This window comes from Marasmius oreades, chromosome 8, assembly GCF_018924745.1.
Source record: "Marasmius oreades isolate 03SP1 chromosome 8, whole genome shotgun sequence".
Classification (NCBI taxonomy): domain Eukaryota; kingdom Fungi; phylum Basidiomycota; class Agaricomycetes; order Agaricales; family Marasmiaceae; genus Marasmius; species Marasmius oreades.
In genome coordinates this window covers 1690454-1705999 of record NC_057330.1, presented here as the reverse complement: position 1 = coordinate 1705999, position 15546 = coordinate 1690454, and the positions used below count along the sequence as shown (strand labels likewise).

General features: G+C 48.2%; 7 protein-coding genes across 10 annotated transcripts; 5 read left to right on the top strand and 2 right to left on the bottom strand.

The window, feature by feature from the left end:
* The first annotated feature begins 11 nt into the window (after nt 1-11).
* Nucleotides 12-2824, top strand: E1B28_012492 (uncharacterized protein). Of its 3 annotated transcripts, none has more exons than XM_043157610.1 (11): nt 12-421; nt 474-604; nt 665-858; nt 906-1073; nt 1128-1455; nt 1509-1645; nt 1697-1772; nt 1831-2091; nt 2147-2239; nt 2294-2362; nt 2415-2824. In XM_043157610.1, exons 3-11 carry the CDS (start codon nt 785-787, stop codon nt 2739-2741), a joined length of 1533 nt encoding a protein of 510 aa, XP_043004977.1. In that variant the 5' UTR covers nt 12-421; nt 474-604; nt 665-784; the 3' UTR covers nt 2742-2824. The 3 variants fall into 3 exon arrangements, with proteins under 3 accessions (XP_043004977.1, XP_043004976.1, XP_043004978.1); XM_043157609.1 differs by having other exon boundaries at nt 661-858; XM_043157611.1 differs by having other exon boundaries at nt 665-1073.
* A 3-nt stretch (nt 2825-2827) lies between these two features.
* On the top strand, nt 2828-6075 carry E1B28_012490 (uncharacterized protein). The gene is made up of 2 exons (XM_043157608.1): nt 2828-3285; nt 3349-6075. The coding sequence occupies exons 1-2, from the start codon at nt 2897-2899 to the stop codon at nt 5150-5152; spliced, it is 2193 nt and encodes a 730-aa protein (XP_043004974.1). The 5' UTR covers nt 2828-2896; the 3' UTR covers nt 5153-6075.
* Nucleotides 5277-5675, bottom strand: E1B28_012491 (uncharacterized protein; the record flags this gene model as incomplete). The annotated part of the gene is made up of 1 exon (XM_043157607.1): nt 5277-5675. The coding sequence occupies one exon, from the start codon at nt 5673-5675 to the stop codon at nt 5277-5279; it is 399 nt and encodes a 132-aa protein (XP_043004975.1).
* A 541-nt stretch (nt 6076-6616) lies between the features above and the next one.
* E1B28_012489 (uncharacterized protein) lies at nt 6617-8793 on the top strand (the record flags this gene model as incomplete). Its single annotated transcript, XM_043157606.1, has 6 exons — nt 6617-7889; nt 7951-8009; nt 8063-8183; nt 8233-8299; nt 8391-8427; nt 8482-8793. 6 exons carry the CDS (start codon nt 6617-6619, stop codon nt 8791-8793), a joined length of 1869 nt encoding a protein of 622 aa, XP_043004973.1.
* A 209-nt stretch (nt 8794-9002) lies between these two features.
* On the top strand, nt 9003-11151 carry E1B28_012488 (uncharacterized protein). The gene is made up of 6 exons (XM_043157605.1): nt 9003-9289; nt 9346-9396; nt 9464-9647; nt 9706-9730; nt 9787-10191; nt 10248-11151. The coding sequence occupies exons 1-6, from the start codon at nt 9208-9210 to the stop codon at nt 10584-10586; spliced, it is 1086 nt and encodes a 361-aa protein (XP_043004972.1). The 5' UTR covers nt 9003-9207; the 3' UTR covers nt 10587-11151.
* A 303-nt stretch (nt 11152-11454) lies between these two features.
* Nucleotides 11455-12796, top strand: E1B28_012487 (uncharacterized protein; the record flags this gene model as incomplete). Its single annotated transcript, XM_043157604.1, has 2 exons — nt 11455-11952; nt 12011-12796. The coding sequence occupies 2 exons, from the start codon at nt 11455-11457 to the stop codon at nt 12794-12796; spliced, it is 1284 nt and encodes a 427-aa protein (XP_043004971.1).
* A 102-nt stretch (nt 12797-12898) lies between these two features.
* E1B28_012486 (uncharacterized protein) lies at nt 12899-15079 on the bottom strand. Of its 2 annotated transcripts, XM_043157602.1 has the most exons (7): nt 14790-15079; nt 14617-14730; nt 14045-14558; nt 13793-13993; nt 13326-13735; nt 13240-13269; nt 12899-13185 (listed from the first exon to the last, which is right to left on the bottom strand). In XM_043157602.1, the coding sequence occupies exons 3-7, from the start codon at nt 14517-14519 to the stop codon at nt 12964-12966; spliced, it is 1338 nt and encodes a 445-aa protein (XP_043004969.1). In that variant the 5' UTR covers nt 14520-14558; nt 14617-14730; nt 14790-15079; the 3' UTR covers nt 12899-12963. The 2 variants fall into 2 exon arrangements, with proteins under 2 accessions (XP_043004969.1, XP_043004970.1); XM_043157603.1 differs by having other exon boundaries at nt 13326-13993; nt 14045-14562.
* Between the last annotated feature and the right edge of the window lie 467 nt (nt 15080-15546).

Here is a 15546-nt window from a genome sequence, read left to right as displayed (position 1 = left end):
GACTGCGGTCTTATTACTTGAAACCGTCATGCCTCAAGATTCCCGACCCTCTCATACCAATTCTTCTTCTTCAAACGAGGAAAGAAAGGCATACCAAACTGGGACTCAGTCTCGTAACCCTATACACCTACGGCTTTACAAAGTTCTCGGTACCAATTTCGATGATCAGGCAACACGAGAGGCATTGCAGACTCTATCTGAGCTCTATGCCACGAACGGATCTTCTACAGAGGGAGCGGCAGCGGGGGAAGATGGCAGGTCGCGTGGAGAATCATCTCTGGGGAAGCCTTCGCCAGTCTATGTCGAGTCAACGCCAGGGGAAACCGCTGCCAGAGCCAGGAAACACCTGAAGCGTGACATGGAGAAACAGCTGGCTGAAGGAAGCCACCAATTTCTTGAAGTGTTCAAGGAACTGGATTCAGTGCGTCATGATTCCTGAAGTCTTCCTTAATACTGTTTCTCATTGGTTGTAGAGATTAGCTACCTTGCAGAATCATGTCGCTTTCATGCACAAGTGTTGCGACGAAGCTGAAAAGCAACTACAGTCCACGAATGAGGCCAGCAAAGCCTTACTTGAAAAGGCAGGGAGCCTCAGGGAAGAAAGGTACGCAAAAAAGTGCTCGTGTTCTCCGTTTCTGGCTGCTGCTGAGCGCGGGGAAGACAGGGAGTACAAACGAAGCAATCAATCATCTCGTTGTTTCTATCGCGGTTCACTCTTACAGAAGAAGAAATCCAAGCGGTTACTTCTAGAGACGTCCCTGTCGGGAAGGAGTTCTTTGCGGCTATGGACAAAACTGAACAAATCAGAGAGGATTGTCGGGTTCTCATGACCGGGGAGGATGGCCCCACGAAAGCTGGGTGGGATCATCTATTCTCAATTTACATGCAAGTCTAACGATTCTTAGTCTTGATATTATTGCATCAACTTCATCTTACCTGGAGCAAGGCTACGAGAGGATATTCCGGTGGTGTTCATACGAGTTTGTACAAGTTGGACGGGATGCACAACTCGAAATAAGCCCCACCATGCGTGAAGCTGTCACTAGACTCCGAAAACGTCCCGAACTTCTGACGTGCGTTTCTATCACGATATCGCCAACATGACTTGCTAATGCCTACCCCTATAGTGAAGCGCTATCATCCCTTTCTCAAACCCGTCAATCCGCGTTGCAAAGTCACTTCCTCACGGCCCTGACTAGAGGTGGTCCTTCTGGTCTTCCACGGCCCATCGAGCTTCATGCACACGATCCGATGCGCTACGTAGGTGATATGTTAGCTTGGGTTCACCAATCGATTGCAGCCGAGCGCGAATTTCTCGAAAGTTTGTTCGGTGTCAAGAGTGACGGGAGGATGGTTGGAAGCGCTCGAATCTTTCGCGAGAAGAATTCTGAAGAGGAGGAGTGGATGAAAGAGTTGATGGATCTTGCCGTTAAACGTCTATGTGTCCCACTACAGGTCAGTCTAGATCGATTTGACTCTCTCAAACGATTGAATTATGTGTATCATAGGGAAGAATTCAGCAGACTATCCGATCCCAAGAAAGCAGTATTGTCTTGTATAAGATCGCGAATCTATTACAGTTTTACGTGGTGACCATGAAAAACACTATTGGACCTGACGCTGTGTTGTGTAAGGTTTTGACAGAGTGAGTTACAATGATCCGAGTTGTTACTTCGCTTATCTCTTCGCCCTTTAGGACCACTGATCTAGCATACCAAACGTTTTTCGACTCCATCGAGGCGCAATGTAGGGCGCTTCTTCGAATTGGACTAGTAAGTTATTTCCCGTCTTTTATCTGTGCACTGGGCCTGGATTTTGACAGGTGTCCAGGACAATGAAGACCCCTCCGTCACACCTCCAATACCAATACTTGACCATACCCAAATTCTGCGCGAAGTTATGTCGGTGTACCAATCCTCTTTGCTTGGCGACGAGGATACGGAAGAACAAGTAGCCGGTTTCAAGAAGGCCTTGGACATCATGGTCGACCCGGCGATTGAGATGTGTATCAATGCAGCAGAGCAGAAGAAAGTAATAAAACCCAGATGGGACATACAGGTGTTCGTACTCAACTGCCTGAGTTACCTGTTGGTAAGTTTTCTTTGGCCTGCTCTGTACTTTTTGTCAATGAATAACCATTTAACAGAGTGTGATCGAACCCTTCGAATTCACAAAAGCCAAACAGGCTGTAGTACAAGAAGCTATAGACTCACGAGTGGCGATATTGATCGAAGAACATGTGAGGTTCTCTTTGTGTTCCGAAACTGTTGTCGGTATTCAAAGAGGTTTCTAGTACCATGAAATCATGATGGATGCAGGCCTCGAAGAAATCGCCTTAACGTGTGAAAAACACGATGACTCTGTAAGTTTCGTTCCGTTACAGGAAAATTGCCGCGTCTGACGAACAATACAAGGAACCACTCTCTCGAGTGTTTGCCACCCAACCTCAACAACTTCAAGCAGGATTGCGGAGTTTCTCTCGTTGGTTATCGATGTCGGATGTGGTGCAATCACCTCGCCTCTCGTATCTGACCGTACAGCGGTTGCAGACCAAGATTCACCACGCTGCGTTAGCAAAAATGGCTAAAACATATGAGAACATTTGCGAGCAAGTCAGGAGAAAGGAGAACAAATATGAGGCTGCTTCTACGTTGCTTGGTAGTGAGAGGCCGTTTGGACAGGTAGGCCTCGTATGGCAGATATTTGGATTGCAAGAAGACGGAGATGAAGAAACGCGGTGACAGGTCTGGCAGGTCTACATGTTGTTAGTCGCGTAGTAGTCAGATTGATTGCGGGACCCTCGTCGGTGCCGCTCAGTGTGTCACTCTGAATCTCTGAATATGCCTCCTATCTTATAAAGGCTGGTCGATCCCTCACGATAACCACGATATCGATCATGGCCTCCAGTAATCAGAACCAAAAGTTCACTCTTCCCCATATTCCAGAGCTATACGATCCCAATTATCTCGACCTCCTCTTACCTCCTGCAAGTGAATCCTCTACAAAAGACGTGCAAGATGTCCCGGTGGTCCCCATAAATCAAATGATCGATGCTCTCGAATCTACCGCACACCATACCAGAACTGAAAACTCAGCCATGGCTTATGACTCTACGCTTTCAGCCACCCTCGACGCCTTCAACGGTCTCAATTCTTACACGAGTGGTGACGATCTTGGGAACCTCCTGAAAAACTCGTGGAAGGAGGACGCTTCCTTGACTCTCCGCCTTATATGGCAACAGCGAAGCATTCACGAAGGAAAATCTGAGAAGGAGGGGTTCTACCGGTAAGCAATTCATTCTGGCCAACCATTTTCCTCCTTTAATCTCACGTTCACCTTATAATGAAGAGCTTTTGGGTGGTTGTACAAGAATCACCCTCGAACGGCAATCGCGAATCTCTCCATGCTCGTTTCCCCCAGTTGTCCCCCCGGTAAAGCACACCCTGATCAGGTCTGCTCTCATGGCTATTGGAAGGACCTCCTTAACATCCTTGCACTTGCTGTTGACGACCAACTTGATGATCCCAGTCCTGCTTTCTTCACCCGTCCTAAGCTACCGTACACATATCCAGATCGCAAAAACAGAAAGAAAGCTGAAGCGGGTGTCCATGAGCGTCATAACGCTCAACAACAGGCTCGAGCGCAGGAAAAGCGCGCCCAAGAAAGCGAGACGAAGCAAGCAAAAGTCCTCAAAAAGCTCAACGACCCAAAATACCGGGCGCTGTATGTCACAGTTGCCCGACTGTTTGCAAAAAAGCTGGCAGAGGACCTGCGCGCCCTGGACGAAATCAACAAACTTCCTCCAAAGGACCAGCGTGTGAAAGAGCTGCTGTACAAAATCTCTCTTGCAGGGAAATGGGCACCAACTCCAGGTGCCTCTCACGACCGTCACACCAATATTACCTCTGCGATCATTCTTCTCCTCCATCATTCCCGAGCTTCCCTGCCCATAAACTTTCCCCGATCTGTTGAAAACTTCTCCAGTACCTCCTCCTCTCCGACCGAGATTGAGTCTGCACTCTCTATACTACGTTCATACTTTCAGCGGTGGGTCTTGACCCCCCTGCGCGCGGTCGCACAAGTCCCAGAACCCCTCATGGCCGGAAATAAGTGGTCATCTATCAAATACAACCGTGTCCCGTCCGTTTGCATGAAGAACAATATGGAGCGATTTTTCCAGCACGACCAGGCCGGATTTGAGAAGTATATCGTTGCCGTAGAGTCTGGGAAAAAACAGATCAGCGGTGCTACTCTACTCCCTCACCAACTTGTTCACAAAGCTATCGAACTTGGCGATCGCATGAAAAATAGACGTGATTTGCCGGAATCGACCAGCGCGAAGATGAAGGTACAGGAGTTAAAAGCGGGCCTGGCCCAGACGCAGATGAGGGTTATTGAGCAGCAGTGGAACACTCTAATTGCTAGGTTACGCGAATCGGGCTCTATCGACAATGCGATTGCTATATGCGATGTATCTGGCTCGATGGGGTATGCTCACGGTGGTTCCACCAAAGCCAAGCATGTTCCGCCCATCCTACCAGCTCTCGCCTTGTCCCTCGTTCTTGCTCAAATTGCCAAACCTCCCTTCGACAGGGGATTCATCACGTTTTCTCAGGACCCCCACTACGTGAAGCTTGATAAGGACCTTGGACTCTATGATTCGTTACGGAAGATGGAAACATCGGAATGGGGCATGAATACGGATTTCGAGGCCGTGTTCTTGAAATTGATCTTACCCCTCGCGGTGAAGAACAACATACCGAAGGAGGACATGATCAAGCGGCTCTTTGTCTTCTCAGATATGCAGTTTGATGTGGCGAGTGGGCAGGGGTCCGGAGTGTGGGAAACCAACTATGATACAGTCAAAAAGCATTTTGAGGAGGCTGGATACGAGATGCCTCAGATTGTATATTGGGATCTGGCAGCACACGGTACGGTGGAGGTGCAGGGTGATAGAGAAGGGGTGGCCATGATGAATGGGTTCTCCGCGAATATGATGAAGGTTTTTATGGGTGGGGAAGAGGAGGAGGGCGACTGGACGAAAGTCGCAAGGGAGGAAAAGGACGAGGAGGAGGACAAGTTCGATCCAATCACGGTCATGAAGAAGGCGGTGATGAGGAAGAGCTTTGAGGGATTGGTTGTGTTGGACTGAGGAATTTTGTACGTTATAATATTATTTTTGCATCCTCCTGGCAATGGTGTATTTGTAGGCATTGTCTTCACTTTCATGGATTTGAGAATCATATCTCTAAACCCTTTTAATAGCAAGATTTTATTCAGAATTGCACCATTCTTTGCGTGTCCATTCGTGACAGGCCAGTCTCCGTGTACCCAGAAATTACGGTTGGGGAATCCCAATGCAATTGGACCAGGGTTGATATTAGTTGGCCTTCAAGACTCTCCCAGAAGTCCAGTCCATACTTTTCAGGCTCAAGGGTGGCATTGAGCGCTTCGATGCGACTGACATTGTTTGGAAATGAAAAGATGCCGTCTGGTCCAATATCCAAAGCAGAAAGAGAGAGGATTGGAGGCGCTCTGTCTCCTCCAAGGACGAGCGGAGTAATGGCATGATTAGAGGACTTGACGGCGAGGGTGGAAAGTGCGAGAGCGAGTTGGGTTGAGGAGAGATCGTTCGGCGAATCGTTCGGTCGGTACTCTTTTACCTCTCCGCTCATTGAGACGAGGTTCTACGTTGATTCTTTTCGCGCCAGCAGAAGAGAAAACAAAAAACCCATTCGATATGCGCTTATCCCGGGGAGGTTCTCCAAGAATGAAGAACCCATTGCTAACCTAGGATAATTGGCGTCATCACAAGGACCCACAAACAATTGTAATGTTATAACGGCGCGCACCTTTGCGGTAACGATTCCGGTGATGTTAATTAGTAACATTCTGGCCAAGGATGGGTGACTGCCAGGAAGGGCCTTCTGTGAGAGTAAAGGCAGAGGAAGTAGATTGTTTGGCTGCCGTTGTGACGCTCGACCAGAACAGCAGAGAGAAAACCCAATGCACGAACGTGGTGTAATAGACTTGAAGGGTTGGGAGGAATGAAGTTCTAAGATCGAAAGTACCGCCACACGTGCAACGCTGCTGCACTTGTATGCTTCTACTTTGATTCTAAGGTACTAGCACTTGGTATCTGTATGCATGCTACCTCGTTCTATTGTGGTGTCCCCTACTTACCGTCAGCACCCAATCTTTCAGATTCCGCATATTAGCTAGTGAGAAACTTGTCCCCGTACTCGATTTTTGAGACAGATATATGGATTCCCTGCAAGCACCAGATGAAAGAGTTTTCATAACAATATAACCTACTTAGCTGTAACTCGGACTGTAAAAGGGGGGTCGATCCCCGCCAACGGTTGTCCAGGTCGTGCGATGTCGAACGCAGTCACCACGTTGGTCCGAGTCGTCCTCAAGCATTTGATTCCAAGCCTTCCAATACGTATGTAAACCTTCCACTCATTATCTGCTTGTAACCGGGCCTCGAGCTCGAGTGCTCTATATGATATGCCAAGGAAATGACATTAGCTATGGCAGACCGATCTCCATCACAATATTTATTGCCGGTCTGGGTCAGGCTTTGGTTTGTTCTTCCTTTTTATTCAGAACCCTCATGTCGACACACGAACTCCCAGTAAAAACTAAACGGACTTCTTGGATCCGCAAACGACCTTCATCAAGCGCTGGCCATGCTACATCAGCTCCGGATTCCCAACTTGTTGTTCACCCTCTGGGGGGAGCAGAGGGTGAACAGAGCAACGATTACGTTCAGGGTGCACCACTAAGTCGTGCTGCCACCGCCGATTCCGCCACCACGAAAAGATGGTCTAATGCTTTATTGAACGGTACAAAGGTCTTCTCATCGTCGTCTACTCAGTCCAGCGATACCCCCAACCACAATGAACTCGGGCGCACCAAATCTAGCCAAACCCAAGCTTCAACAGCACCGGAAATGAGAGTCCCAGACATAGCGAAATCTGCATCGGGCTCCTTCGCCCGAATGTCTCTGAGCTCGGTCATGGGAGGTCTTTCATCTATTTCCCTCTCTAGAACCAGTACCAACACAAGTATCGACGACAGGGAGAAGGAGAAAGAGAGGGACAAGGACAAGGACAAGGACAAGGAGAGGGGAAGACCTATTTCACCAATTCAATCCGGACGCTCTCACTCACAAGCTCCTCCACATTCCGACCCTCCATCCAGAAGTCAATCTCGAGCACGTTCACAGTCACCCTTCTCCTTACGCCGTTTTCGTAATCGTGATCCGTCTCCCGCCCCATCTGCTATCCCACTAGCTCAGTCAGACGTCGAGTCCGATGCTTCTTCAGTCCATGCGTCGATACATCCTCGTAATGCCTTCACCGATCACGACTCCGACGACGAAACCATCTATGATGGTGAAACGGAGGATGAAGACTGGAGCGCAGATGAAGACATCGACGGTTTTGATCAGGAAACTGAGCGGAACACTGAGGCTAATGCGTTTACGGATCCCACTTCTGCTGATGGTGTCGAACCCGAGTTAGACATTGACCCTCTCGGCGAAGGCGTCAATGTTGTCCTACCACCCGAACCTTACTTTCCAACCACGCTCAACGCGAGTACCGCTCCACGTGGAAGACGCATTAAACGCAAAAAGTCTGTTCGACATCATGAACCACTGCCCCTGAAGACGAGCCGTCCTCATTTCCAACGCGATCGGTGTACGATTACCTTGACGCAAGGTGATCCGGAGGGGAAGTTGGAAGGGAGGAAAAAGAAGATGTACGTTGTTGGGAGTGATTTAAGTGAAGAGTCGAGGTATGCGGTCGAATGGGGAATCGGAACGGTGCTTAGAGATGGGGATGAGATGTTGATTGTTACTGTTGTTGAGAACGACGCGCGGGGTGAGTGCTCTTCTCTGTTGAGCTCTACGCACTCGTTCCTGATTTCCTTTCCCGATAACAGTCGATCCAGCGACACCAAACACCGCTGATCGAACGGGCAAGTTAAGAAGCCAACAAGAGGTATGGCGTCTTCTTCGTTCTATTATCGTTTCTGACGTGTGGACATCTTCTAGCGCCAAGGACTCGCGTACATCCTGGTCAGACAAGCGACCAGCTTGCTTCAGCGAACCACGTTGAATGTCACCATCGCATGTCAAGCATGGCATGCTAAGAATGCAAGGCATATGTTGTTAGGTTTGTTTTACATTTACCAGCCAGGTTCACGTCTAAAGTCAGCTTCTAGACATTGTTGATTATAATGAGCCTGTTATGCTGATAGTCGGGTCGCGTGGGTTGGGTCAGTTGAAGAAGTGAGTGCTCCCAACATTCCCTCCATAATCCGGTCACTCGTCGTGTTCTGCCTGTGCCACCGCTGAATGAACCAAACTCATTTGTTTCTAGCATTTTATTGGGATCTACGTCTCACTATCTCATTCAGGTACCTTCTTTTCCTTTCATTTATTCAGTGGTATTCTCATTCAATCCAAAACAGAAATGTTCAGTCCCTGTAATGGTTGCCCGCCGACGTCTTAAACGCCCACCACGCAAATCCGCTCATCTCGCGAAACACCGTGCACACGTGTCTCTTGCGGAGGCTGGAATCGATCGTGTGGCTGCGAGGGTGGACGAAGATATTCGAGCTATGCGTGAGACTATTCAAAGAGACGATGAGACCAGAGAAAGGAATAATGTTGCGATCGCTGAAGGGGGCCCTGCAACTCTCGATGAGGCGCAGATGGACGAGGACGAGGGTAGTGTGAGCGAAGAGGAAGGGAGGGAGGGTATCAAAGTTGCGGGAAAGTAAGGGATGACAGTTCTTGTTAATCCTCGTCCGTTTGCTGGCGCTCTGTTTATCATGACAAATGCAAATGTCATGAAGTAGGTTTCTACTTAGAAGCTCTGGGTTTCTCATTCACAAGTCTCTTCTTTAATTCTCACTGGTTTTCAATGTATATACGCAACGTCAATAAAGGTCGCAGGTCGCAATTGGTTTCTGAACGGTCGTGAGTAAGGCGTCAATCGACAATTCACTCTCTGTTGTGTCCGCCAATTCACTTCACACTCACAACCTGCCATTATGCCGCGCTCATCGTGTGTGGGCCTTCTGTTCCCCTTCCAGACCCATTGAATCACCAGATGGTTAATAACAAACTCCTATAACAAGAAACCGGCTTACTCTCGACACCCAGCACAAGTATATAGGCTAGCTAGGCGAAGGATGAATCCTCTCGGATCTGTCTCGATTTACGACTCAATCTTTCGTACCATATTCACCAACGAGGGGATACGCGCTATATTCAGTAGGTCTTTCAATCTCGGAAGCATTATCGATGGCATAAAACTCGATCTTCAAAAGGCGACAGGGCTTACATCTCTCGGTGTATTGAAGCAGAAGTAGCCCTCGCAAGTATGTTTCAATATATTTCTTCTTTAGACAGTCACTGATCTTTTGATATTTGCGTTGTTTTACGTAGAGGCGGAAGCAACGCTAGAAGTTATCCCAGCGGATGCTGCTGAGAAGATCGCCGAAGGCTGCCAAAGTGTTGCGGATAAACTGGATTGGGAACGCCTTCAACACGATGTTGAAATAGTCGGATATCCTATCCTGGGATTGGTTAGACAGCTGGATAAGTTGTGTGGGGAAAGTGGGAAATACATGTACGTTCTCATCCACTGAAATCACAGTGTGTGATTGCCTATAAGCATGTTTTGACAGACATTGGGGTGCTACCACTCAAGATGTGAGTGTTTCAACGCCACTCAGTTTGGGGAGCGATCATGATAACTTGAGATTTAGATCATGGATACCGCAAGCATTCTCCAAATCAAAGCTGGGCTTGACATGATTTCTCGTCAACTCAACTCGGTCCGAATAATACTGGTGGGTCTCGCTGCCAAGTATCGTGATGCACCCATGGCGGGTCGTACGCACCTTCAGCATGCTCTTCCCATTACTTTCGGATACAAATGCGCAGTTTGGCTTTCTTCTCTGGACCGACAGGATGAACGCCTGCAGCAGCTGTTATCCAGAGTGCTGCTGGTTCAGTTTGGTGGGGCTGCAGGTACACTTGCATCTTTAGGAACCAGCGATATTGGCCTCAGGGTTCGAGCTAAAATGGCGGAGGAACTTGGCTTACAGGTTCCGCTCATTTCGTGGCATGTTGCTCGCGACGGTATTGCAGAATGTGTTTCGTTTCTTTCGGTAAGTTGTAGACATTGTTCGTGTTATGTGATTGAATATACTAACGTGTTTCGCAGATTCTTGGGGGAACGCTTGGAAAAATTGCTTTGGACTTACTTCTCATGAGCTCCTCCGAGTTTGGGGAGGTTCAAGAACCCTTCGTACCGCACCGGGGGGCGTCCTCTACCATGCCTCAAAAACGAAACAGCATATCCTCCGAAGTCATTCTTGCCTGCTCGAAACTCCTCCGGCAGCACGCAGCAACGGCTCAGGACGCAATGGTTTCGGATCTCGAGCGTGCCTCAGGTCCTTGGCACCTAGAATGGAGTTGTGTGCCCGAGGCATTTTGTGCTGCCAGTGGGGCATTGAAACAGACAGAGTTTGTTCTAGATGGCCTGGTAGTTGACACGAAGTGAGTGTTAATTTATCCTTGTTCATTGCCTAACCTACGTTTGACATATGCATGAAGTCGTATGCTCTTGAATCTGGATATGTCTAAAGGGCTCATTGTTGGGGAAGCAGTCATGATGGGCCTTGCACCAGTCTTTGGGCGTAATGGAGCACACGATGTGGTATACGAGGCATGCAGAGCCTGTATTGACGAGGGCAATGCATCCGGAGTGCAAGGTCGACTCGCTGACAAGCTGAAATCCAATCCTCATGTTACCGGAAAAATGAAGGAGGAAGAAATCGATCGGTTGTGCGATCCGATGAATTATCTGGGAAGCTGTAGAGTGATGGTGGACCAAGTGCTCGGAAAGAGGTCCGAACGCTGAGCGCTGAGTGCTGAACTGTCGTTGACTTGCTTCAAGACCGATTTTATGAACATCGGAAGAAGAAAAATACCAAATTCGTTGAAACTATAGCTAGGCCTGTGCCCGGCAAACTTCGAGCTAGCTTGGTAGTTCATGATCAGATAAATAGGTTGACAAGTTTCACACCTAGGTAAACGGAACGTTGACCAGTCTGAGGTACGCTGACTCGGCTTGTTGGACCTAAAGAAGTCTAAGAAATTCTTTGCATCTTGCTGAGGCCTGTTCCACGTGTTGGATAAGTTTTGAGTCAGATGGATGCATGGTGGTAGAATTTTGAGGGCTTCATTAATTATGGCTGCGTCTGTAAAACTAAAATTCTGAGTAGCACACTCACTGTTCGCGTTATGTATAAGTTACTAGGCTTTTGCTTAGAACTGTAACTGGTCCTATATGATCAACGAGGTTCTGTACATGTTTGGCATCGTCACAGACAGGCTGCAAGCGCGTGTTGCGTCTTGACTCTTACAACATGAGCTCTTGGTCGTTCAATTTACGCGACAAAGTGTGCCGCACTGGTTCTGACGGCGACTCCTCCTCTGCATCGTCCGACTCATTCACGTCCTCTCCTTCGCGTGACCCAAGTTCTGAAACAGAACTCTTCAATGATCTTGATTTCTCGATGCGAGAGGAGCCGGACTGCGTACCGAAGTACAAACCCAATCCCTTCAACATTGCTAGGATCAATGCCGCGACGAGAGCGGCAGCGTCTGCTTCACATATTCCGGAACCGGTGGTGTTGGAGTCTCGACAGACAGACGACCGCACAAGAGGGAACCAAAATATCGTTCCAAGCCAATCGAAGCTTGCAACCAAAGAGATTTTCAAGCCAAAGAGGGATTTAAACGATAGCACCGTTGCGGATGCGCTCGTAAAGCAAAGGCAGAAAAAGATCACAGGCAACTCATCAGAGCAAACTGACGGTAAAGTCCAAGCAAAGAACAGCTTTACGCACTCTGCCATCAAAACGGTCAGCTTTCTACACTAGCAAAAACCTCGAGTATTCAACGTAACGTTATTTCGAATAGTCTGCAGTTCCAGTTTCCTCTACGGTCCTTCCACTCGAAACTGTGCCGACAGAAGACATAACAACGTCGCATCTCCGGGTACCTCCTATTTTTACCACACCTGAACCTCGAAGATTCAATCGCTTTCAACCTCCAATCAAGCGTTTTCTGCCAGTTCCTCGTACGACACCACAGCCACAACACATTCTCTACAGTTCACCTCTACGCATCCCGGAACAATCTGCTCAAGTTTCCACGCCACAGAAAATAAATGCTGCTCAAGTCTCTTGTTCTCCTCTCTCGGCTAGTCCTGTCTGCGTACCGGCAGCGGCGGTTCAGTCCACCTCAACCAATTTAACTCATAATGCCCCTGATGCTACAAAGACTTCAATTCATTCTGCGCCGCCTGCTTCTCGTTCTCGTTTTCAAGTCCGAAAACCTGCCACTTCTTCCCATGATCATGCTCAACCTTCCTTTGTGACCGATTCTAGTCCACTCCGCTCACCTGTCATAACGATGCTCAAATTGACGACGACACCTGAATCCAATGCCGTCAGGGTCACGCCTGCGTCCCGAAAGCGCATCTCGATGGAAGAGGATGAAGAACATTACGGAGGACGATCATCTGTTTCTTCAAGCTCTCCAGTGAGATCATCTCCCCCGCGTAAGAAATGGCGGATGGTGACTGCAACGCTTGAAGAGGATGCGGAATGGAGCACCTTGAATGTTGGGAAGAAGTCCAAGAAGCGGGATACGTCAGATCGTACCACAGGGAAGTTTTCATTAGGCTGGCTGTCGAGGCGCTAGGTTTTGCTCAAGTTCTCGTGTGTTTTTCACTCTAAAAGATTTTTAGAGTAATGCTTGCTACTGCTTGATACGGTATTATACAATTCTTATCCATAGAATACATGGGATAGATGTTACATTATGAAGAGATGCTTGTCCCGTTAATTATGCCAGTAAACCCAAAGCTACTACCAGCTCGTATGCGGCAGTTTATCCATTAATTTTTCTAGTAAAGCAGACTCCAACTCAATCAAGTTCTGTTTTGGCGTCCAAGAGGGTGGAATCCACGGTGCACATTTTCCGGTACGGGATGCGCAACCAAACGTCATATGGGCGTTCCAGAAAAGTGAACGTTCGAAGAGGCGACACGTTGCACATATTGGTGTTGACACCCCGATCGGTATGTAGTCCTGCAATATTTTATGAATAAGGGAGAGAAAAAGCCTGCAGGGAAATAACCAGACCTGTTCACCATAATTGTAGTGCTGATTCAACTACAGGAGATCGTAGTAAGTGCAGGCGAGCCGTCAAGAACATAATAATGGCCAACCTCTATGATATCTCGAAATGCTTCGCGGACCTTTGGAGGAAGTTTATCTAACTCGTCAGCCGCTTCTTTGCATAGGAAGACGGCCATAATAACCGCTTCACTATGGCAGCCCGGCCTGGGCGTTTTTGAACCGCGTGTTGTCGCCAGAATTGTTTGAAAGTTCGACAGCTGTCCAACAGTCAGCTGTTGTGTCCATCTCCTTCGAAGAGCTTCAACTTCTGAGGGTGTGGGGTCACGTAGGGGCATTCCTGGTATCTCAAAGATCTTGACGTCAAGGTGTATTCGGGCTTGGCAGAGGTATCTTCTGCGACATATACTTGCAACAGCCCTCGTCCAAGAGTTGACGGATTCAATAGAAGCGACGAACAGTTGGCTTTGATAGGGGATACTTTGCTTTTCGAGTTTTTCCACTGTAAGTCTGTTTAGTGGTGTGCGGTTGATCATAGGAGCAGCGTATGTATGTATACCAAGTTCACTGTTCAGTAATAAAGATTCCCATTCTTTTATCTCGTCTTCGTCCTCCGGACTCAATGTGCTATCCTGCTCCGACGACGTGTCCGCTGGTCCATGCCCTTGAACAAATTGAAGGTTATCGATCGGGTCAACAGACATCTCTATCGGAGAGTCAGGAATATCTCTCTTGTTCTCAGTGTACCATCTCTGTTCGGCTTGAAGTGGTTCAGTCCCTCGTTCAAAGAGTTAGAGGTGAATCACCTTACCGTTCAACCGCGAGTTGCCTAAAGCTTGGTTCAGGCTTTCGAGTCTCCAAAAGATCTCCGGTATCTTGCGAAGCAACAAAGATGACATTGTGGAAGCACAAAGAATGGATGAAATATTAGGCCTGACGTCGTCGAACCCCGTCCGATAGACCTTGAAAAGGGTCAGAATAGCTTGGAACCATTTCGTGGACAACTCTTCAGTGAAGTCGAAGCGGTTTTTAACGTCTTGCGGTATCTGAAGGTTTCGCAAAAGTTGCTGGAGTTCGGGATGACCAATATGTATTTTCGAGTCCGCGAATGGTTCGTCGCCATCTTGATATTTCCATTCAGCGAGAGAGTTGTCGTGAAAGTAGGCTCGGTCTACGAAGGTGAACCGTCTTTTGATCTTGGGAAAGCAGTGTGAGAGGAAGAAGAGGGAGACTTGATCTTGCAGAGATTGGTTCTCAGCACCCCATTTGAGAGCTCTGATCGCCATTTGGACGTAGTGGTGAAAATCCACAATAGTGGGATCTATCTTCCTGAAAAAAACCGTAGGTTATGCGGGTAGCTGGAAGTGGTAAACGTGTGCTTACAGTATATCATCAATAGTGGCGCATTCAGCAGGTGAAATGATTCGCTTGTCAACTCGAATATGCTGCTCGTAATTTTGAGCCGCTGGCCTGGTTTGAGCGGTAGGGTCATGAGTCCTGGGTAACCAACGAGTGAGGATCCTAGCAATCGAACCAACAGCGATTGCAGCTCGTACCGGCTTACCACAACTACTATTGAAAAAGACTGGGCGAGCCTTGGACCCACCAGGACGGAATGGTGGGATTCTTTCTCGGTTCCTCGAGAGAGAAGAATGCAGAAGTTGTTCAAGGCCTCTACTCGAGAGTCGGATGTGTCTGTATGAGATCCAATAGAAGAAGTGAAGGCATGCATTGGTGACGTTTGTGGACCTCGGTTGTCGATAAACGCTAAAACAGAAGTTGCCCAGTATATGCGTTCTCGTATATCAACCTCCGTTGAATTGGGCATGGTGGCGGCTGGCAAGAATGGGTCTGTACTTTAACTGCATCCTTCAGCGCCAGCTGATTCAAATTGTTGGTGATCGCCATTTGGTCTGAGGCATCGGGTGGGGATCGGAATAAAATCATTCGAGAAGTATAGGTACCTGTATCGTATGTGAGACTCAATCTTGCCTGGTCCAAAGAGTCAACTAGAACCGCTCAAGGTCGTACTGAGCATTCCTACAAGGATTTGACAAGAATCCTGTTGAAGGGATTCAAGGTGATTTCTTGATATATGGCCGAAAGGAGGGGATCGCGGGAATCCCCCTGACACCTACACCTTCCCAAAAGAGAAGTATCTCCGAAAACTGCTCCGGACCAATCAGCATCTCGGGATATAGCGTGACAATAGCGTGACCTATGCCTGACACCTCTCACTGCTGTTTCCAGCTGTAAGTACACATGTATCCTTGGAGAAATTTCGACATGGACGATCAGGACATATTATTTCCT